At 45.9% G+C, this 23,378-nt stretch overlaps 1 protein-coding gene across 18 annotated transcripts in view; it reads left to right on the top strand.

The window, feature by feature from the left end:
* The window catches only part of afdna (afadin, adherens junction formation factor a), an 84,141-nt gene extending 61,221 nt beyond the window's left edge, over positions 1–22,920 (top strand). For 6 of the 18 annotated variants that reach the window (XM_018742480.2, XM_018742477.2, XM_018742475.2 and 3 more), the window contains 12 exons: positions 8,231–8,296; positions 8,550–8,623; positions 9,204–9,322; positions 9,688–9,885; positions 9,969–10,060; positions 10,543–10,734; positions 10,970–12,100; positions 14,464–14,496; positions 16,534–16,647; positions 18,228–18,753; positions 21,986–22,070; positions 22,662–22,920. In XM_018742480.2, coding sequence (XP_018597996.2) covers positions 8,231–8,296; positions 8,550–8,623; positions 9,204–9,322; positions 9,688–9,885; positions 9,969–10,060; positions 10,543–10,734; positions 10,970–12,100; positions 14,464–14,496; positions 16,534–16,647; positions 18,228–18,753; positions 21,986–22,070; positions 22,662–22,821 — 2,790 coding nt within the window. In that variant the 3' untranslated portion in view covers positions 22,822–22,920. The remainder of the gene's footprint in view (positions 1–8,230; positions 8,297–8,549; positions 8,624–9,203; positions 9,323–9,687; positions 9,886–9,968; positions 10,061–10,542; positions 10,735–10,969; positions 12,101–14,463; positions 14,497–16,533; positions 16,648–18,227; positions 18,754–21,985; positions 22,071–22,661) is intronic. The other 12 variants (XM_018742490.2, XM_018742489.2, XM_018742483.2 and 9 more) reach the window with 7 other exon arrangements.
* Positions 22,921–23,378: the final 458 nt, after the last annotated feature.

The following is a 23,378-nucleotide window of genomic DNA, read 5'->3' as shown; positions in this document are numbered from 1 at the left end:
TGAAACGCAAAACTGTCTGAGGGTCCAGAAGCAGTAAGCTTTTCACTCTTGTCAGGAAGCAGGGGGAAAGAGAAGGGTTTCTGAGGGCCAGGCAGGGAGTGTGTCTGTCTGCTAGAAAGGAGGCGGTGGAGTACGGCATGAAATATTTATTTTCAAAGTAAAAAATTTCAGACTTGTAGCAGTGAGGGCTGACCCCTCCCTGTGTTTTACAACTCCTATTTTCATAGTGGCTGAGGAAGGCAGGGAGGAGGTGTGGGAGGAGGAGACAGCAGCAGGCAGAGGAGGAAGAGCTAGTGAGCGAGAGAGCGAGGTAATGATAGGTCTGCACAGCACGGAGCACACGGCTGTGGCAAGCTCGCAAAGTTTGTCCAAACTGCTGTGGAGTAGTGGGTGTCCCGTATGGATGGGAGCGTTATGTAACAGTCTGGATATGGTATTTCCTCTGCTATCCACTCTTGGAGGCCATATGGAGGCCTAGCGTGTTTCTGTCAGCCAGCGTGTCTCCACCCTCTGTGATCCTGAGGGGGGCTCAGTCGGGCCACCGCCCTCTCACACAGCCCTACGCCGTCCACACCTCTGTCCCACGGCTCCGAAGACTGTCAGCACCATGTGGTTCTCAGTCATCGGTAGGAAGGACCAGTCGGTAAGGCACCTTGGCTGGTTTACTTTGGGTGACGTGAGGAGGAGCACAATTGCAGTTCTGCCGACCATATTCTGTCTGAAAGAAGACACTTGACGACTTTGTTTCCTTTCTTTGAATTCATTTTACTCTTATCACCCATAGTGTTTGACTTTGGTTTGTTTCTGTACTTTTTCTCCGTGTCTGCAGTTTGTTGTGTGTGAAACCCTTTGCGCCTGTGTACTGGGGTCTGTGTTGCATGCAAAGCATAAGGAAACTGCTTCGTACAAGGACACGTATGCAGGAGTTGGAGAATAATAGGAGTTCTGTGTGTCCCGTTTGATCACTGCATTATGACATCAAGGTGTATGGAAATGTGGGACAGAGTGGGTGGTGTGTCTGTAGCTGTTCCATTCATGCACATTGCGGGAGTGAGGAGGCAGGGCTTTGTGGGAAGACTGGCAGCTGTGGGCTGCAGCAGTTTCCTACATAAGCACCATGATTAGTGAAATGTGGTGCCTGGCCCAGCTCTGTGGCACAGGACGGGTCCAGGTGCCGAGGCAGTTCCTTCAGACCCGAAAACAGGGACCCTCCTCCTTTTCCAAGCTCCAGATGTTGCCCTCAGCTTTTCCACAGGGATGCTTTGGAATCCCGCACGGAAGAGTGGGGGAAATCCTGGCCCCCGTCTGTCTTGCACACGAGAGCTGGTGTATGGGGGGGGTGGCGGGTGCGTTATTGTCAGGCATTTCCCTTGGTCATTCTGTAGACGCTGGAAAAAGGATCCTTGCATTATCCTGTGGAATGTCATTTAGGCCTCTAGAAGCTTCTTGTTTGGTTAACTGTTGCCTGGCCTCACTAGAACCTTCAGCATCAACTTGTCTGTCAACCTGTGCATTTAAGACATGGCAACGCCCCACAAGTCCCATCTCCCTGCTCAAGTGGCCCAGCACACATTCAGGACTGCAGTAACAGTGGAAGGATGTGCTTTAATTATACACACTTGGCACTTCCTGAAAGCCTCACTGTTGCCCTCCACCTGGAAGGCTCCTTCTGTCCTAGCAGGACAGCAGTGATGCGGGGGCCAGGTTCATTCACTATGTCGTTTGGACTGTCACCTCTCATTGGCTGAAACTGCAAAGCTCTCATGAACAAGAAAGGAGATCAAGTAAGGTGTGACCCAATACAGCTGACCTGTATATTGTTTTGATTATTTTTGATAATTTCCTGGTAGATGTTTTCATTGTAGTCACAGGTTTTGTGGTACTACTGTTGAACAGCTAATCTTACATCCGTAACTAAGGCTGTTATAACTGTTATTACGTTTCTCATATCATTGCTCATTTTGAGAGTAGGTAATTTTAAGCCTTCATTGTTTACTGTGTTGCTTATTTTACTGGAGCATGAGCAGTGCTCATTGCTGGAACTTTGCTCTTGATGTGCTGTGACCTCCATTCCACCGCAGCAAAACCAGTATGTCAGTAAATCTGGCTGGATGCCTCATGCCCTAATAAAATAGTGCAGTTCTTATTTCTCAAAATGATTGTATCTAATCAAAAAGAAATAGTGGCTACGTTTCAGAGTTCATTGAAGGTTCAGGTAAATCCTTGCAGAGAGCAAAGTGCACATGCAGGCCAGCATCGCTCCATTCATTACACCCTCATTGTTGAATGCAAAGCAAAGAGAAGCACTCTATTACATGCCATCATGTGAAAGTTTCTTGGGTTCAAGCAGGCAGGGTATAGTGGTTGTGGTGTGGGTGCCACAGCATGTTGCATGTGTGTTAGACCCTCTGCTGCACTTTCAGACACTTTCTCTTTGAGATTTTAAGTGTTTTTTTTTGTTGTTGTTCCACCCACATAATGTGCGCCATGTGCTAATACTGTGTTAAACTTTTTGCAGATGGACTTTTGAAATTAGTTAAAACTTGTGAACTTCTTGTGAACTTATATGATGTTGGGAAATTGCAGAATGGATGGGATATTTTTTCATAAATGGCCACAGATGTGGTTAAGTGTCCTCCTGCTCTGCCTGTAGATGAAAAATAAAAGTAGCTGCATTTATTGTTTCTCTGCAGTGGTAAATCTCCCAGAACTCCGTAAAATCCTGAGTGCCTATTTCAGTGGAAACCGCGGACACACAACTTTGTGTGTTTACTGAACCAGGCACGAAGCAGACTGTGGAACCCAGAGGAAACACTCACGCGCTCACTCAGGGGGTCCTGTGCGTTTCTCTGCGGCTTTCCTGTGTTTGCCGAGCTCGGTTACAGAGCTCTTCCGCGGACAGGAAACGTCAGGGTGGGGCGGCCTCTGTGTTTGTTGGCGTCCAGAGGCTGGGAGAGCGAGTCCCTGATACAGCGCCACTGGTGCCGCTCTTCCCTGAGCGAGTTCGTTGAGCTTCCCTGGAGAACATCTGCTTGCTTGACAGGTCCAAAGAATACAGCGTGTCATTATTGTGGTCAGGTAAATTTCAGTGGGACAATTGTAGTGAAACAAAGTGCCATAGTGGTAAAGCGCTAATCTTATGGACTGTAGAAGTATTTGTTGCTTGCAGGAAAACACTGCACTCTACAGCCTGCTTATTACTGTCTGTTATTTCATTGTATATTAGCTGAGGGATTCGTTCTTTCAGTCATACCTTGCACTTTCTCTCCTTTATGCTTGCAGGTGTGTATGGGCAAATTGACATTTATTCATTTAGCAGATGCTTTTCTCCGATGCAGTGTATATCTCAGAGAAAAATAGAGTTCATTCCATCAACAGAAGGAGTGATTTGGTTCATACACAAGATTCTGAAGCAGTTTTACATTCCACCATATGAACCAATGTACATCACACAAGTAGCTGTATAAAGGTTTTTCCAAATCTACAATTTCTATTCACAAAATAGTAACAAACATTTATATCACAGAAGTAGCTGCATAATTTATAATTAATATATTCTTTAAAGGTTTTAAAGCAGACATTTATCTAAAGTGAGTTGTCTTATCAATTCATCTGTACAGTAGGATATTCACATTCAATGCCATGGTAAAAAGAAATCTGAGTTGCCTGGCGCCCTTGGTCTCATTGATGTGTTCTGTCTTGCTGTTGCCGTGACTTCCAAATATGGCACCTCGGTCTCACTCTGCGGAGGTCAGCTTCAAGATGAGCACGAGGTGCCGTTCAAAAGTCACCCTTGTCCTCCATCATCAGCAGTGGACCCCCCACGTCAATGTATTATGGGAAAGGTTGACAGGTCTGTAATTGCTCTTATGCCTCCCCTCCCCATTTCCTCCACCCACACCGTCTGGCTATAATCTTGGGTGTGAAATGTGCCACTCTCACGTTAGTTTTCACACCAGGCCCCCCCAGCTACTGCCATCCTTCTTGTGACTGACGTGCAGCTTCTCTATTTAACACTTCAATTTCTGCTAATTAAGAAGGCCTACAAATAAATGTGCTGTTCATATTTTTCTCTTTGTGAGGACATCTGCTATCTGGTACGAGGAGATGAGCTAGACGAGGGCGCTGAGCTCCAGGACTGCTGCGGCCGCTCCTTCCTGCCTTAATTATGGCCTGTGTGATGAGGTTTGTTTGAAGTTGTGTCAGAAGCACAGAGCCTCACACAGCCAGTTGTTGCGCTCAAAATCAGCTATGGGTTTGTGCCTCTACAATGTCCCTGCCAGCTGGAATTGAACATGAATTTTAAAAAAGCTACTAAAATATGTTGGACAGACTTGAAAACTTTGACTATGAGAAAACTGTACAAAGAACCTGGAATATATGGAATTTCTATCATGACCTTCAGAGAAAGACAAAGTAAACTGTAGGATGTTGAAAGTTGACTCTTGTGTCTGTCAGCGAATGAGTGTGTGAGTGATTGGCCTGTAAGGGGCTTGCATTCCACCCAGCGTATACCCTGCTTCACACCCTCAGTTTCTGGGATAGGCTCCAGACCACCAGACCCTACATTGGATAAGTAGTAACTTATAATTGATGGATGGATGAAATATTGACTTGATGCTATCATAAAAGATATATGATAGATTTTCTTCTCCATCTTGAGGTTGTTAGTATGTGCACTGTGATGTTCCATGTGTAACTGCTTAGAAGAACTAGGTCTTGAATGCCACCAGTGGAAATGGATGTCTTCCCAGCTCTTTTGCAGCAGTTCCCAGAGATGTAGGACACTTAAGGGGTTTTTGCTTTCTCTGTTCTCCATTTTGTCTGAAACGATTGTTGACCATGTTATCAGTGTGTACTCACTTATGACCGGTACTGTATGTGGTGAAGGCTAGCAGAGAAGGTGATGATAGTACAGTACACTGTGCTGTGCTTCTCCTTGGCCGGCTGGATGTAGAAAACATTGTTTGGCAGTAATGGATAGTATTGTTCTTGAAATGGACTGGTGTCTTTATAAAAAATAATCAGATTTTTTTTTTTTTTAAAAAAAAAAAAAAAAAAAGCCCCTAAGCCTTTTATCTATGATGTCTGCAGCTCATAACTTTTACAACCTGTTGGATTTTAGATTTCAGAGCCTCTCACGAGGGTAGGGCTGATTGGTTTAAACATACCAGTCACTGTTTTAGCTCTGCCTTGATGCTCATTGCCACAACTGTAAATCATTGAGCTTCTTTTGAGCAGCTCTGTGTTTGTTTTCACCACCTGGGGCTCTGATCTGCTCTTTGAAAACCCTCAGTAGATGTACCGATCTGGCTGGCAACACCCTCCAACAAACCTTCACAAAGGTGTGCTTACTCTCCTGCCGTGTAACTGGAGAAGAGTTTTCTCGTGGCTGGCTCACCAGCTGCTCTGACCCCACCCAGTGCCACACCACCGCCCCACTGCCCCCAAGGGTTGGCACCTGCATACATTAGGCTCCAGTTACATTAGACGTGCACCTGGTTCTGTGCTCTAGAAAAGGCTGTTCTGTCCAGGGTTCTGCGCTCAAAGGTGATACAAGCGGAGCAGAACGTGGTATGTCGTTTCCCATCCTTTTCCTTGACATCCAGCTGGTTCATTTTCTGTTCTTGTACTCATTGTTTGCCACTTAGTTTCTGCAGCACAGCTGCTCCTTTGCTGCTTTGTTGGTCGGCTCCGAAACGGTTGAGGCTATTGTGGGGCAGTTCTAAAATCGTAGTTAAGATGGTTATTGCTTGGTGGAATTGGCTACTACACTTAGCATATTTTGTGCTTGCTTGTCATAAATGGCAACGGGTAGTTGATTTGTAAACGATTCTCAAGTAATTCTGCATTTGAAATCTTCTTTGTATAGTGTACATTCAATAGTTCATTTACCCCTATATAATATTAACAAGCAGAGACTGAAAAAGGTCCTCGACATTGCAAGGGTAATGTTTCTGATGGGGCATCACAAAAGCAGCCATCTGCTGTCGATTTTCTGTCCTTCCACATTGTCTGCCAGCGAGTGACAAGTGGGTTCACACCGGGCTGTGGTCAATAGCAGTGTGTGTCGACAGGTGATCAGGTTCACATGTTGCATTCCTCCTCAGATGTTTACCCACAACTGGCTTGCTTAATGAAGTACAGTTTTTTTTTAAGTCTGGAAAATGTTTTAGGTAAAAGACTGGAATTTATTTGTTTGAGCCTGGTCTACCTTATTTTGGTGTATTGGAGTTCCTGGCAACATACGTGTTCTTAGTTTCAGAGGACAGTACTGCGACACTGATGGTTGGAGATCAGTCGGAGCTGTATGAAAGGACGGTCTGTTTGGCCAGGCAGGTCAAGGTGCCTGTAGGGGGGGGTGATGAGTGCTTTGTGGTATGTGCCCCCAACCCCAGAGATGAGAGGCCTCTCTTTCTCAGGCTGATTCTGTTACATGCCGAGCCTCCCTCTGTACTACTTTCCTACCATGGTACGGACAGATATCGATGCGGTCAGACTGTACCTTGCAGTGACATCCAGCTGATGCTTTCAGGCCCTGAAAGAACACAAAACACATCCTTCCCATTCCCCCCCCCCCCCCCAGTTGAATCTAAAACCTGATCTTCTGTGTAGAGTTTGAGCCTCGGTTAAAGCATTTTGTATCAGCTTTCTTAGTGAGACGTGCAATCCATGAAGCAGACAGCAATGAGAGCTAAACAGTGCATAGGACAGCTGGCTGTTGTCTAAACAAGCTGCAGCTCTCATATAAACTTGTTGGGGCTCTCAGTAACCCTTTACATGTCTTCTGCTTTCATCACAAACATTATTTACTTCAACAGTCAAGCACCGGTTGGTAAGATCACATGAGATCTGCTATTTTTTTTTTTTTTTTTTTTTTTTGTTTGGCCCCCCCCCAGGCCAACCAGTACACCATCCTTTTGCAGATTTTCACTGGGTTCAACTGCTTTCTATCACAGAAGAGGTTTGGCTGCCTCAGTGTTTTCCTTCATATGTGGTACAGTTGAGAACAGTTTGTAATCAGAGGTTATTTATATGCATTTAAAAACGTTATCAAGGTTCGCACTGCTTGCTTGGGAGCCTGTACATCCTCAAATGTGACGGATGACAAAGCGCTCCGTACCGCAGACCTGGTGCACTGTCTCATGGGGCCTTCTCCTGCTACCCCATTACATTATTGCTGTGATGGAGTCACTTCCCCTCCCTGTCCAGAAGTTTTTGAGCTGTAAAGAAGCTTTTCTCCCACCCCACACACTTGTAGGTTTATGCACCATATTCATTTCTCACCCACCCTAGTATTTGCATCAGTTTGATATTCATATGCAGCATACCAGAGGAGTGACAGTAGCATCAGCCTTCAGTGCTGCTGTTAAATATTAACTATGTTAAAAAATCCCATCCAAATGAAAACAATTGAAGGCCATTTTGCCAAGTGTTTTCAAGGTTCAGCCTGTGTTTTTATTTTTTGTTAAAGTTTAGTCAAGGAAATTATTAGTTTTTAGAGGGGGGAAAAAATAGAGTTTAGATGCTAGGCACTCAAATTTAGTTTCAAACTCTTTGTTTTAATATTTTGCCATATATTTTTATTAGTTCTGGGGGGGTGAAATTAAACTCCTGTAATTATGAATGTTACAGACGCTGTTTGAGCTGTTTGGAGAAACGGCTTTGGTACGATGTAGAGATGGGCCAGTGTGAACCTCTGTATGAACACCTTTGCTTTGGTTTCATTCAGCCAAAGGACAGGCCAGCAGTGCTTTTGAATAGGATCTTTCACAAATGTTACAACTGGCATTGTTCTCGGGGTTTTGTGTACTTGCAGCATGGAAACTTCTGTGACTGGAGGCAGTGGTGACAAAAGTACAGCCAACCATTCACCATCAGAACTTACTTATTCATTATCATTTATTCATGTGAATTTTTGTCAAACATTTATCAAGAAAGAACATCAGACTGTCCTCTGACCTGATATCCTTTCATTTGGCTTGATCATTTAGCAGTTCTCAAGAAGTCTGGGGTCCTTTGTCCTCAGCAACACTTCATCAGTCAAGCTGTGTGCAGAGCTGACCTGCCAAGACCCCAATTTCGTGTGTTTGCAGGCGTTTGTGTTGTCCACGCGTCTGTTTTCAGAAACCAGCAGTTTCTCCAGCACAAAGTTAAAAATAAACTGCCTTCGTCATGTTGTTGGGTCTTTCAGAATTGTTTAACTGTCCTCCACCCCATTCTCTCCCAGGGTGCTGGACAGGATAAACTTGGGATTTACATCAAGTCTGTCGTCAAAGGAGGAGCAGCGGACATGGTGAGACGTGCTTTGTTTTCCTCTTCGAACATAATTACAGATCAGGATAAGCCACTTGTGGGGAAAATGGAGAAGAAAAATATTGGCGAGTGCACTAACATCTTATTAAAAGTGTTTTCATTGTGCGACGCCAGATACAAGTGGTAATTTCACACAGCCGTGTATCGACACAATGTGTTTGTTGGAGAAGGCTGGTTGATGTTTAGCAGATGCTGATGAGATGTGTCCCTCTGTTCTGCTCTGCTGTGCCCAGGATGGCCGGCTGGCGGCAGGAGACCAGCTGCTTAGTGTGGACGGCCGTAGCCTAGTGGGGCTCTCGCAAGAAAGGTACAGTTCCTCAGCAATCCTCGAGCTGCTCTGTGTCACATCGTTAAACCGAAAAGAAAATGACAAATTCCTGCTGTGCTAGACGGAGGAAATAATTTTAAACTGAAAATCAGTGTGTTAACCATAAATTTCTCATAATTCAGATTCATTGTTTAATTGCTCATTTAAATCTTTTTAGGTTAGTCTTTAATAGGTAGTTGAAATCTTGGGCCAAAATTTCAGAGAATTATCTTTTATTGTTCCATCAGTAAAAAATGTAATGGAGTGTGTTTACTGGTCCAAATTCATAATGGAGAAAATATGGTTAATTAAACTGCTCAGTTTTATTTACAGATATATAAAAAGTACTGGTCCTAGTTTTTTCAGAAAGTTACCGCTATTTTTTTCCATAAATAATCCATTATTTTGTTGTGTGTCGTAATACATAAAAAAAAAAGTGCGGGATCACCTAAAACTTTTTTTACGGCTTTCTTTAATTAGTTGAAAATGCTGTTTGTGGAATGCATCATATTAAACTTTTGAGTGTTAAAATATGAAGAACCTGTGATATATTCACCAGTCTACATGCATTGTCTTCAAGGGCCGCAGAGCTGATGACTCGAACTGGTTCCGTCGTCACGCTGGAAGTGGCTAAACAAGGGGCTATCTACCACGGCCTTGCTACGTTACTGAACCAGCCATCCCCCATGATGCAACGAGGTAAGAACTGAGTACCGAGGAATTCTAATATCGTTTGGGATTTTTACACCTGTATTTTTGTTAATGTTCAAAAGGAACACTAAAGAGATTTCGGAGATGCTCAAGGGGTTTCCTCAGCTGTAGTCTGCAGAGCATTCAGTGGTGATTGGTGTATGCCTGAGTCAATCCATGGCTTCTAACAACTTTTCCTTCTCCTGATCACTCTTACATTTATCATCTGTGTCTTGTGTATAATAGTTTGCTAGTTTTAGGGGAAATAGAGGTGAAATAATGTTAACATCGAGAATGTTTTGGAAATAAAACGTCTGGCTAATATGTGCAAGTTTCAGTGTAAATACCCTGATCTTACCCACCGTACCTCTCAGCATCAGACCGTGGGCGTGACAAGGGCAAAACCAGGCCGAAGAGTGAGGGCTTCGAGCTCTACAACAATTCTGTGCAGAATGGCTCACCTGAGAGCCCCCAGGGGGCGTGGGACTCATACCCTGAGACAAAGAAGATGACTGGGGAGGAGAGGCTGCTAAAGAACCGCATGGACCACCGTTCCAGTCCCAATGTAGCCAGTCAGTACCTTTTTGATTTTGATCTTGGGAATTGGATTGCTGTGAGCACTAGACCTATACTCTTGCTCTACTCTTCTCCACAGATCAGGCACAGAGCCCTGGAGGAAAGCCTGTCTATCCAGGAGGACCAGGGACCAAGATCACCTCAGTTTCCACAGGCAACCTCTGTGCAGATGTGAGTTGACATCAGCACCTCACTGAATTTTATCATGAGTTGTTCAGGAAGATCTAGAAGAGTTCTGTGAAAATTCACATTAGTACATGTAATTGTAAACTTCAGTTTCCTAAAACAGATATACTAGCAAGATAGTAATATAGGCAAGGGTTTATAGCCATTGTTGCATTGTCTCTTGCAGTCAAATTGCTCACCTTTTACTCATTCTCATAGTGTAATTAATCCTAATCAAAGGTCTTACCACCATGCCTGGTGGAACCAGTTAAGTCTTGTCCCAATACCCACATGGTTATTGTGTCAACAAACACTGTTTCTTCTATGTAGAAGTAATTTCCAGCCCACAAGCGGTAATGAGACTGGTTTAAAAAAAAAAAAAAAAAAAAACTGCAGCAGCACGAATGAGTAATTGCCCTGATTATGGTGCTACTTCAGCTGATAATTATGTCTAGGATTTATAGTGTGTTCACCCCTGCCTGCTGTAGGAGGAACCGTCCCCTCCCCGTCCAGAAGCGTACCCCATCCCCACACAGACCTACCCCAGAGAATACTTCACATTCCCAGCCTCCAAATCTCAGGACAGAGTTGGACCTGTTCCAGGGCAGCCATGGCAGAGTTCAGAGGACAGACCCCCAGACCACATGGATGAACACCACTCCAACAATATGGCCCTGCAGGTAGAGAATGTAGACTTGGTCTTCATTGATGGCATTCTGCACATATATTGCTGTCCAGTATACCTGTGAGTTTTAACCTTGCAGGTGGAAGGCATATGCACAGCATTTTGAACCTTTAGGGCTTGGAGGGTGAGAGTTTTGGGAGTTGGATTGAGTTTTATTGGTTGTAACAGCTATGCTTTATTGCTCATTTGGTGTCTTTCTAGCTCAGTGTTGTGATATTGTCTCCTTGCAGCGCACAACACGTTCTCAGGAGGAGCTTTGTGAGGAGCGTGGGAGTTATCCCCCAGAAAGGTTGCATCCAAAGGATTTGGCACACATGCAGCAGCCACGTGAGGCAGAGTACCAAAGAGGCAGTGGGGAGCATTGGAACCATCAGGTGTCATCTTCTGTTGAGTCTAGCACCTCCAGCCAGGAGCACCTCAACTTCTCTTCCTCTTCTGCTTCTAAGAGTCAGGTCAACCACAAAAGTGGCCCAGGCCGTTGGAAAACCCCATTGGTGCCTCACTCGGGTCCTGTGGCAGTCTCTCACCCCACTCGTACAGACCTCCCACCCCCTCCTCCTCCTCCCCCAGTCCACTACTCAGCTGAATTTGACTCCCAACCAGACCTGCCTCTGCCTCCCCCACCTGTCACAAGCCAGCAACAGGCTGCAGCAGCTGCTGCAGCCGACCGCAAGAAGCGTGAGGACCAGCAGCGCTGGTACGAGAAGGAGAAAGCACGGCTAGAAGAGGAGCGTGAAAGGAAGAGACGAGAGCAAGAGAGGAAGCTGGACGTGATCCGCAACACAGGACCCGTCCTGCACAACAACCAGCACGGCCCTTTGCCCCCACCCCCCCAGCACCAGCAGATGCCCCCTCCGCAGGTCCCTGTACCCATGCAGATATCCCAGCCATACCTTCCTCCCCAGCAGCCACAGCAGCCCACCCGGCCGGAGAAGCTGGCCAGCCTGCCCCGAGCACTGCCTCCCCCACAGGAGACTGTGATCCGAGAGCTTCTTCCCCAGCAGCAGCCCCGGACAATTGAGCGACGAGACCTGCAGTACATCACCATCAGCAAGGAGGAACTCTCCTCTGGCGACAGCCTCTCGCCAGACCCCTGGAAGCGGGATGCCCGAGAAAAACTGGAGAAACAGCAGCAGATGCACATCGTGGACCTCCTGGACAAAGAGATCCAGGAACTTCAGGCTAAGCCAGAGCGCACTGCGGAAGAGAACGACAGGCTGCGCAAGCTCATGCTGGAGTGGCAGTTCCAGAAGAGGCTGCAGGAGTCCAAGCAGAGTGAGGAGGATGAGGAGGAAGAGGATGACGAGGATGTCGATACCGTGTTGATCATGCAGCGCCTGGAGGCCGAGAAGAGAGCGAGGGTGAGCTGCCTTTTGGGTAGGGCAATATGAACTAAAGAGGATGAGATGGGGAATGCAGTAGGAACAGCAATGAAAAAGGTTTATTGGAGCCTGTTAGATACGTACACAGTGGACAGTGCTGTATCAGAAATAGCCATCAGACAAGTCCCATTTAGGTCAATGCTTAGCTGTGTGTGTGTTTACAACAGGCTTACCTATTGCTTTACCATGCTAAAAAAGCTGCTAATAGCCACCTGATATGCTCTGTTGGAAGAGTCCAGGATCAACTGGAAACATAATGGTATTACGTTTGCAGTTAAGCTAGCTGGAATATTCACATAAACGTAGAAAACACATTCACCTCTTCCACTGGGATTTTTATGTTTCAGAGAAACAGCACTGGTGTGGTTGGATCTGGGCCGTTCCCTATGCTGCACGCGAGCTCTCATTGGCTTGTGTGATGACGACCTAATCTGTCATTACTCTGTAATCAGATCCCTAATTTGACACTCGGTGCCGTGCGGTTTGTTTTTGATCATGTTCACCATAAGAATTAGATTCAGTCCATTGGGGGGGGGGTATAATTTTCTTTTCGACTGATCTCTGATTGTATTGGTCAGCCATTGCTCTGTGGGGATCTGCTTTGATGTCTGCTGGAATTCAAACCAGCAACCCTGTTTTTTCCAGCCAGTAGCTTATGTGGGAGTTGTAATAGAGACTCAATTTCCCATTGTCCCATAGAGAGCAAAACCATACATCAAACGTCATCCAGCTGGACCAAGTGCATGTCTTTCTGTTGCTGCAGGGTCATGACAGCTTATTTAAGGATAAATGCATTGTGTGTGCAGTGTGTTTAAACTATACATAGAAATGATTTCTTGTTTCTCGATTGCTTTACTTATGGTGGAGTGCTGAATATGGTGATCTAAAATGTCCAAAGACACAAGGCCAGCATCTTCTGTATATCAGGTCAAAGCTAATGTACTGAACAAAATGTTAATAGTCTTAATATTTAAGTGCAGTTAATTTGGGATATACATTATTGTAAAAAGTTTCATAGGAAACGAAATCTATGGCATATGAAGCCATATGTGTTGAAGAATATAATACCTGGAAATAAACTGGATGCAGTACATTCATTCCCAGGTGTCACAGGCAATGTAACCAACTGTGGGTGGAAAGTCTCCTGGCCTTGTGTTAATCCGCACAACCAGGCTGTAACCAGCATAGTCAAGAGACATGGCAGCAATGTTGTGTGTGAGCTCCAGCAATTGTTTGCACACCAAAATGTGCTGTGATGGTCATCAACATTCTTCATGAAATGCTTTCTGTCAGTGCATGGGTTCTTTCTGCCTCTGTGTAAGTGCAACCATTGCATCGCGCAGTGATTACAGTGGGGTCGCCAGCATTTTGGGGAGGGCCTCCTGAAAAGATCATGTCCTCCTAGCTCTCCCTGTCTGACATTGACCTAGCCCTAGGTGCTCTCAGGTCATGGGCTGCATGCATGGACTCTGCACCCAAGCAGTATCTCCCAGAAGTGTTGACTCAGCAGGAAACATGTGAATAAGCTGCATGTCCCATAGTGCATGGCTCCAGTGGCCCAATTTCGATGGGTGACTTTTGCATGGTGAAGCACTGTCGTTTACAAAACTGGCATAAAAAGGAGGGGGAAAGTAACCGGATAGTGAAATAGGCCTCAGGACTGGAGGGCACGTAGACCCAGCTTACACTTGAGATAGTCCTCCACAGGGGGTGATCTTGAGGAAGGGTTCTCCAGCTTCCCTCCTTGGTCCTGACTCACATGGCTCCTTTTGATCCAATCAAGATGTTCTGCTAATGTGCAGAGCATGCTGCAGGATACAGACATGAAGCAAGGTGCTGATGGTCATACAAAAATGGCCTTTTCCTTCAAATGATGGTTGTCCTAAAATGTAACTTCCCATTTAGCTTGTTCAAGGTGAGCCATTTGATTCAGATCTATAGTATCCTTTTACAGTCACCTCTATTTTCCCCGTCCTCCAACCACAGGCCTTTATAGCAACGATTCTTTTGAAGCTTTGAAGGGGAGATGAATTTCAGGGAAGGTCAAGGCCCCTTGGTTGTTTAAAGGGAAAATATTGTCTCTGCTGCAGCAGGAGGTTTGGAAAGATTCCTCCTGGAACCTCATGCGTTTCTTCGATTCCATGCAAGTGTTTGCTGAGGGGAAGTGAGCTTCTGGCGATAATCAGTCTCACACTGGTGAGGAATGTTCCTGGCACAACATTGCTGTGTCCAGTCCAGGAAGCATTTTCACTTTTATCTTCTTCTCCCTCCCTCCTTTTTTGTTACTTTCTTTTTGTCCTGTTTTTTTTTTTTCCTATTTATTTCTCTCTTCCCTACTGCAGAACGCTGTCCCTGCAATCTCTGTTCTAGACTTGGTACGTTCTTCAAGCTTTCCTCTTTACTCCCCAGTCCACTGAAAGCCACCACCCTGTGTTTCCTGTCACTCATTCTCCCCTCTCACTGGGCATGAGGGGAGCTGTCTTGTCTTGGGTTTAGAGGATGGGTGAATGGGTGACTCTCGCTTAGGGGTGAATGCAACCATCACATGGGGTTCATTTTCAGATACATTTGTCCTTCTACACCAGCAGACTGCTGCGTTGAAACAGTGCAGAGCTGCAGATGACTAAAGTGCACCAAAAGGGGCCGTAGGAGTCTAAACAAAGAAAAGTCGTTCCACGCAGCAGTCCAGGTGTGGGCAGGGCCGCCTGTGCCTGACAAGGAAATCCTCCCCACAAAGCCAGAGCCAACATCTGCATGTGGCTGGGACTCATCGTGGTGTTGTAGTGTCTGCTTTAATGATTTTGTGTGTGTGTGTGTGTGTGTGTGTGTGTGTGTGTGGGGCTGCTCGGTCCACATCGTCACCCTTCTCCAGTACGCTTCTGAAGTCTTGCCATCAGCCAACGGCTTTGTTTTAAGTCAGTGATTGGGTATTTCTTAAACCGAGTGTTAAGGATTTTTGTTCAAATGGATCTCAAACCAGTCTCTTCTGGACCTCTTCATTTAAATTTTGTTTTTACAAGGACAACCAAAGACACCCCTGTTCACTGCTGTGGGCTGATAAAAATTCTAATATATTTATTAAGGGATAGTGAGAAGTGCTGTTGTTTGGCATAACTTATAATATTGCAAATAAGTTTCTGTGTCTGTGAAATTTCTTCCAAAGTACTTCATCTTACTCGGGGCTCAGCATGTGATAATGCTTCACTCCTTTGTCCAGACTCAGCAGTGTATTGGTGATGTTCCGCCAAGAGCCTTGGCCGCTCCTGCTCCGCTCAGCCACGTTAGTTGTTGCTCATCATGGTCGTCGTGGTTATTGCATGTGTGCGTTCATCTGCATGTCCAGCCATCATTCTGTGCTTAACCGCAGTGCACACTGCCTTCCTCCCACAGGTTCTGTAGACAAAGTGCGCCCAAAAGCTTCAGGTTAGCCTGTACATGTTCCTTGGACACAAGATGGCGAGAGACAAACTGACCTTGTATCGCATTGTTTTATTTGTGTACGCCTTACTCCTTCTCTAACGTATGGTCAAAGTTACGAATTTGAAGATAATTTTGTTGTTAAATGACAAATCATTTGCTTTTCTGTTTCCTAAAATTTCTTTCAGTAGTAGTACAAATACAACTGTCACTATGATGGAAGAAGAAATTGGCATGAAGAATATTTTGCATGTTCTTACGGGATAATCGGTCAACAAGGAGTATTGAACAGGAGTTTGCAGAGACTGGCTTTATTTTCACGAATTATAATTAATTTTAATGAAGCTCAAAACTAAATTCAAAAATTCTATTGTTTACATAGTTATAGCTCCATCCAAGGTTTTCTTAGAATCAAGATTTTGAATAAACTGGGACACATTTATTTAACCTTTTATTGATTGAGACTTAGAAATAAAGATACTTTGGTAAAGTGAGTTACGAACAAAAAGTGAGTTATAAATAGCTGCTGAGACAACATGGTGTTTCTGCACTGAGCTAGTGTATATATTATATTTGTACAGCAGCCGCTTACCTGCTACTGCAGTACTTGTACTAATATGCTGACTTTACCCCTGGTGAACCAGCCATCTGTGTCGCACTGAAACAATAATTGCAAGGCTCATCTTTTCTACTTGTATTAGGAGAAAAAAGATGAGGCATGTGAAGAGAGCCCAGTAATCCAGTTGTCCCTGCCAGGGTGCTGTCACACTACAGTAATGGGCAGCTAGCTTCCCATTTAAAATGTTGAAATGAAAGTGATTAATCAAACACGAATGACGTGATTAAACTTGTATGAGTTGATAGTTTGTAGCAGAAAAGTCCATTTCAGAGCACGCTCAGCAACGCCTTGAGGATAGTAGGAAGGAGCTGGGAAAAGCGTCCCGGAAAAGTCACCGTGGTTAAAGTGCTCGTTTGTGTGTGCGGCCCATGTGCAGCTGCAGGATGAGGAGCGCCGGAGGAAGCAGCAGCTGGAGGAGATCCGCAAGCGGGAGGCCGAGGATCGGGCCAAGCAGGAAGAGGAGCGGCGCTGGAGGGAGGCAGAGGAGAAGGTAGGTTGACTCGTCGTCACAGCGGACTGCTGGGAGCTGCCGTTTCTGTAGTGATGTCAGCTCCCTCGACTCGAACACTGTTTAATGAGGGTGCCGCTGACGCCCTGAAAGTCTGGGCTTTATCAGTGTACATACAGCATTTAAGTTGAAAATAAATTATAGTAAATTGCATTATTACAGGCAGACGGTGATAGTCGTGTTCCACTTAAGAGAATTAAAAATGAGTGTGATATTTTTGGCTGAAATTTATATATAGCACCCATATTGACTAAAAATACAAATGTCTGAGCAGGCCTGATGTGCTCCTCTCAAATGTAGTAGTTGGGGTGGGGGTGGCTGTTAGCCCTGTGTCCAGGAAGGGTCTGCATCATCTAGTGGTTTCATGTATCTATTAACTTTATGAGCTTTTTTAAGGTTCCTACCCAGTTCTGTTTGCCTGGAAACTCCTGCAGCAGTAAGTGGTCCCTTGTGACGAGTCCTTGACATACACACGATGGTGACAAGCCTTAGTAAATTAAAGTTTTAACAAATGTGTTCCTTCCGAAGTGAAAGAATCCTGTGTGAGCCAAGCTGTAGTCTGAATCAAGTGGTCACTGGTAGAGTCGCCCACTGTCCTGTGAATGTGAACCACGCCACCCGTAGGGTAGTGAGGGGTTTTGCTCCTCCTGCCAGTGTCATGAATTGTTTACATGTCCTTAGATCACGGTTTGTGAAACATTTCTCGAATTAACAGTGGTCTGAAAGCAGTGTGTTTTATTTGCGATGGCGGAGAAGTCTAGAATGTTCCAGCCTCGTTTTCCCGAATGTCGCCCTCAGACCACTGGTAATTCAGAGCCCTGTATGACCTCGGATTGCATGTCCTCACTACAGCCCCTCCCCTTCCTTTGTGCCCTGTTCCCTGAAAGCATGGGAGTGACTTCTTGTTGTACAAGGTTTTTATAGAAAAATCCCCCCCCATTGATGGGGAAATCATTGTCATTCCATGCAGCATTGCTTTGGAGCGCTTTTGGGAACTCTCCACCCTCACTGTGGCTTGTGGGGTTCATACCAGAGTACTGCTGACCATTTTGTGCCCCCATTATATCCATCAGTGGCGCACACCACACACTAACCAAGGAGGGGATTCATGTACAGAGAACAGAGCGGGGATTTAGCCTCTTGCTGGCCGCCGTTCTTCCACAGCAAAACCACGAGATGTGAACGAAAGCCATGACTGGAGGCTCCAGCGCTACCGCATCACTGAACTGTAGCGAGTGAAGTGGCGTTCTGTGAACGCTCTCGTCTCTGCAGCCCAGATTGAGGCCTCCCTCAGCATCCGCCCACGCTTCTCTAGTGGTTTCTCTAGAATTAGAGTGAAACGGAGATAGAATTCAGTGGGAGAGCAGTGGACGTGAAGGTGTGGTCCTTGACTCGCACAGATGATACAGGGACCTGCCTCCGAACGCCTTAGCGGCACGCAGAGTGTCATTCCGCCTCCCACGCGTGTGACACAGGTTAGTGTAGGCCACACTAACTGGCTCTTCCCATTCCCCCTTCCCTCCCCCTCACTTGCCCTTCCTTCCCCCAACCCCTCCCCCCAGAGGAGACAGGAGGAGGAGTACTACACACGCCTGGAGGCAGAGCGGCGCCGGCAGCACGAGGAGGCCGAGCGCAAGCTGCTGACGCCGGACGAGCCTGGTCTGTACAGACCTCCCCTCCCACGGGACTACCAGCCCCCTCCTCCCGCAAACCCCTCCACTAACGCTCCTCCGCCCCCGCCTCAGAGAAACGCCTCGTACCTCAAAACCCAGGTCGTCTCCCCCGACACCCTGTACACTGCCAAGTTTGTCTCGTACAATGATGATGATGAGGAGGAGGAAGACGCAAGTGTAGCAGGTCAGGTTAAGCTCTCCGCCACCCGGAAGTCCTATGGCGACCTCCCCCCCGCGCACAAGCCGCAGCCTCAGCCGCCACCCTTGCGCAAGCCCCGCCCACTCTCCGATGGGATCTTTCTGTCCAGCTCATTCCAGCCGCCTGCTGCCAATGCCAACAGTACTGTGTCCAAGGCAGGGCCACCCCCTCCCCCTCCCGCCAAACCCAGCATCGTCCCGTCAGGCGCCTCCAAAGGTAGAGACGCTCAGGAGAGAGGGAGACCCTCCGCCCGCTCCCCTCCGCCCTCTCATTTGTAATGTTTCTGTGGGGTTTTTTTTTTTGTCTTGGTTTTACGTTTTGTGTGGAGAGGCTTTCTCCTTCGAGCCCTCCTTTCCTTTCCTCCCTCTATCCAAATCTAGTTGTGTAGCAATAGCCAATCAGCATCACCCATTTCTCAGCAGTTTGATTTCTTTGTGTTGTCCTTTAAAAGAACAGTTTGATTCACTAGCATTCAGGTACCGCTCCCCCCCATTAATTCTATTATATTTGTTCTCTGTCCACAAATCTCCTCTGTCCCCACCAGCTCCTCTTCCACCGATCATCCTTCCCGCGTAAAAGCAATCGAGAGCCCGTGATTCGTTGTGCGCTCCCAATCGATCCAATCCAGAGTACTGTTGGTGTTGACGCTCGTCCGTGTCTGTCTGGTTTTGCTTTGGGGACGGCATTCACATCAGCAGCCAGGTGGCCGTGTCTGCTCCGGGGGACAAAGACGCACTTGGCTTCCTGTCGCTCTTTATTTTTTGTGGGGTCCCGAGTAACAGATGTCACTCGACAAAGGGAAACAGATTTGTCGATTGGGGCATTGCTTTTGTCCATGGCTGTTTAAAGGTCAGCTGTCCATTATCGTGCCACCACTGACAGGGTGCTGATGTTGAGAACTACTTGCTACATGCTTTTTAGACTCATTTGTCTAGCTGACACAGTATTTTATTGTTTAATGAAGTACACAAAATGATTTACCCTGTCAAAACGCAGGGTGTTTATCAGTTGAGGGTACGTTTCTTTCTTATGGTTCCTACAGTGTGAGTAGGATTTGAACCTGGTTCCTTGGAGTCCAAGGCACTGTTTCTAACCACTGTGCCACCTGCTGTTCATGAAGTAATTCAGATATGCGGCTTCCTGAACATTAACAGCAGTTCTTTACTGGGAGACGTTTTTTGTTCATCTGGAAGTTCTAAGCACTTCAACACTTGAGGGGAAACTGCAGTATAATTTATTATTTCAAGTCTTGTTATAGAATTTGGGTTTTTAGTGTTTCATTTTTTTGGAGCACATTTCCAAACAAAAATGGGTTAGTGTAGTTATAACTAAGAGTAACTTTATATTAATTCATAACCTCGTTAAGGTAAATTTTGAAATTTGTCAGCAATATTTTTGAGGAAAAGCAGCAGTTAACATTGTGCAAAAAAGGTAGTTTTTCATGTTTTATCTGAGGTGTTAAGTAGCTTTTTCTTCCCTCTTATCTCGTTAGAAAGACTTTAAACAGCCGTGGACAAGAATGTCCGTAATGCGGCACAGTCCAGCAGGCTCGGATATGCGATGCCCTGTGTGTGTGTGACCTGCATGTGACATCAACACCAAACACGTGATTTGTTCCCTTGTCACGAGTGACGTACTCCTGATTTGGGCTGCTTGTGGTCTGTGTTCCATTCTTCGAACCCAACTGAGGGACGGATTGCTAACCTTGATCTCCCGCACCAACCAAAACTGCGCAATCACTGCCCCCTCCTCCCCAACAACCCCTCCCCTCCCGCATCGCTCCTTGCGCTCTTTCCAGCGAAAGAGCTGCCCTTGATCGGCCTGATATCCATTGCTATTTCCTGCCTCTGCTTTGCCTATCTCTCCTCCTTTCAGACAAATTTGTTCACACCTGTTTGTCCACAGTGGAAGGCGGAGCCTCCATGTGAGTTCTGTGCCCACGGTGCCTTCCGTGCTGCAGCCAACGTGTCCACGTTGAGACCGAGCATAGCCGCTGCGCCCGTCCTGCGAGAGGCCAGGCTTGCTGTGGGAAAACCGTCTGCAGTTTACAGCTTAGTCGGTTTCAGACGTTAACGCTGCCTATTTTGGTAACCTCCCACTGGGGAAATAATGAGGAAGAGACCAGAATTTCAGAACAGAAAACTTGTTTGTCACTGTTAACCATGCTGGGCATGATGTAAGCAGTGGAAGGCATTGTGGGTGAGGGTCCCGTGGCTCCATGTTCTCTGTGGATTTAGCTGTTAACTGTGCTCATAAGTGTGTCCATATGCAAGTCTGTAGGTGCGTGTGTGCGCGTGTGTCTACGCGCACAGGTGTGTTTGTTTGTGTTTGTGTGCTGTGCTGTGCTATCCATCTGGTCCCACAGGCTCCTGCAGTGTGGTTCAGGTGACCGCGCTGCACCTGTGTGCCTGGTGGTGTGTCCCTCCTAGCACTGTGGTCAAGGTGAAAACCCGAACAACGTAAATGGGTCAGCCGTAATTTGCTTAGCCAGTTTGAAAATGGGGGACATTTGCACCCATGAATGTGTTTCATGGTTGTTTCTCAAAGTTTCCAGAACTTATTTTGGAACTTGGAGTACAACTCTACTTTCACTGAGAGGAACTGTAATGGAACCGTCAGTCAAGCTTCTATTGGATCATATTTTTGAATCAACCAGATTTGCTTTGTAAATACTCCCTTGACCAGAGGCAGTGGAGGTGTTTGTTTTTTTTCCCTCCTTCCCTTCTTTCCTTCCTCTCCCCTCTCAGGTCACACATGTCATTGTGTTTTTGCATCAGATCCATCCCAATTAAACTGGGAAGGGTGGTTACTATGGTGAAATCTGATCCTGCTTTCAAGTTGTCTTGAAAGTGGCCTAGTTTTGCATTAAGGTCTGTCGGCAGTGACAGACAGGGGTGTGTGGCCCTTAGAGTAACTCTCTTCCTGTGGCTTGGAGGTGGGGGTCACACTGGTCAGACCACACTTTGCATTTAATCCTTGAGACCTCCGAGGAACAACAGCAGGGAAGCATTTGCAGCAGTGGGGCAGTTGCGATTATAATCATTCCTCGGTGGGCTGACCTCCACCCGCTGACCTCCACCTTTGACCCCACCGACTCGTTTCACTTGCTTCAGACTTGCCTTGGAATGGCTGCCGCTAATCCAGTGGGCTGATCTAGTTTTCCAGCTTGACCTTAGTCTGTGAATGACGCCATTGGGATGTCTGACTGGCTCTGAAGTTGTCGGGTGTCCTCGGTCTCCCCCTCATACTGTGATGTGGGGAAATAAGAACACATTAGAATTATCATCTAAAGTCTTTGCGTGAAGAATAATGTGAAGTCCCAGGCACCCAGCAGCTTACAGCCAGTCATAGATTTGGTGCTTTCAATGTTTTGTTTTGCTGCTAAACTTCGTAACTGGTTGATTCTGCCCACTCATTTTGCATCACACTTTTTCTGATGTGAAAACAGGATTTAATTCGTACACTGGAAACGCAGCAGGGGTTGTAGGATCGAATGAAGTTTACAAGGACCCGCGAGAGAAATGGACGAAAGGGTGAGTGTAAGGCCCAGAGAGGAGCCACCTGCTCGTTTCATTCTAGTATGTTTCCCTGTCTTCAGGGACCCCATAGCCCAAGTACATTTACTAATTTATCTCAAGCTTTTCTCCAAGACAAGTTACAATGTTAAGCTACTTTCAGTTATTTACCCATTTATACAGCTGGAGTAATTTAGGGTGTGTACCTTGCTCAAGGGTACTACAGCTGAAGATGGGAATTGAACCTGCAACCTTTGGGTCCAAAGGCAACAGGCCTAACCACTATGCTACCAGCTCCCTTGGTTTCTGTAACAAGGTCTTTCAAAGCCTTAGAACCTGTAGCTCAGGTCTCCTTCCTGTGGCTACATGGTAAGAACAGCTATGAAGGAACTGGTAGGATAACTTTTGATTCCTTTAATGTAAAGGCTTGCTGCAAAGATTTTGAATAGTGGTCTTTGCCAGTTCTTCGCTTGCTCACATTCAGTAACTTAGGGTCATATGTGAAGCAGCAGAAGCCCTGCACCATTCAGGAGTACTTCATTGGTCCCAGGAAGCAGACGTAACGCGCCTTGCGGACATGTTTTCACACCTGTGCTCGTCTTCCTCCAGGGGACAGGAGCAGGAGATCTCCGGGAGCGGAGGAGCTCCAGAGAACCTGACCTTCAAGGAGCGCCAGCGGCTCTTCTCCCAGGGGAAGGAGGTCTCCAACAAGGTGAAGGCCTCACGGAAGCTTATGGAACTAGAAAACGAACTCAACACCAAACAGTAGGGACCTGGGGGTCTTGACCATCCAATCTGGGAGGCGGTCACCTTGATAGAGCCTCGAGGGGAGGGGGGAGCTTGTCTGGTTTCCACTTTTTTGTTTTTCTTTTCTTTTATGAATAACTGGACCATTACATTTGATTTAGATGTATCATTGCAATAGGAAAGATGCTGTTCCCTACTTTCCCTCTGAGCTATCAAAGATATATTATAATAAAGCACTGTACAAATGTTTTAATTATATGACAAATTTGAAATCAGATGAAGGGGGATTTATTTTTGTTTGTTCTTGGGTTATAGTAGATTTTTTTTTTTTTTTTTTTTTTTTTTTTTTTTTTTTTTTTTTTTTTTTTAAATAGCTTACAGTAATGTCCATTTATTTTATGCTCTTGCTGAATTTGTATTTCATTCTTTTAATTTTTTTGTTATAAAACAAATTCCTGGGATTATGACCAATCTTTTTTCTAAATTTCTCCTCTTTGGCACTGATGTGAAAGTGGGAGCAAGTCCTGCTGCAGCACATTGGGTTTAAAAAAAAAAAAAAAAAAAAAAAAAAAACCACAA

The sequence above is a fragment of the Scleropages formosus genome, chromosome 1, assembly GCF_900964775.1.
Source record: "Scleropages formosus chromosome 1, fSclFor1.1, whole genome shotgun sequence".
NCBI lineage: Eukaryota > Metazoa > Chordata > Actinopteri > Osteoglossiformes > Osteoglossidae > Scleropages > Scleropages formosus.
Note: the sequence above shows the minus strand (reverse complement) of the source record. Positions and strands in the feature narration are given on the sequence as shown.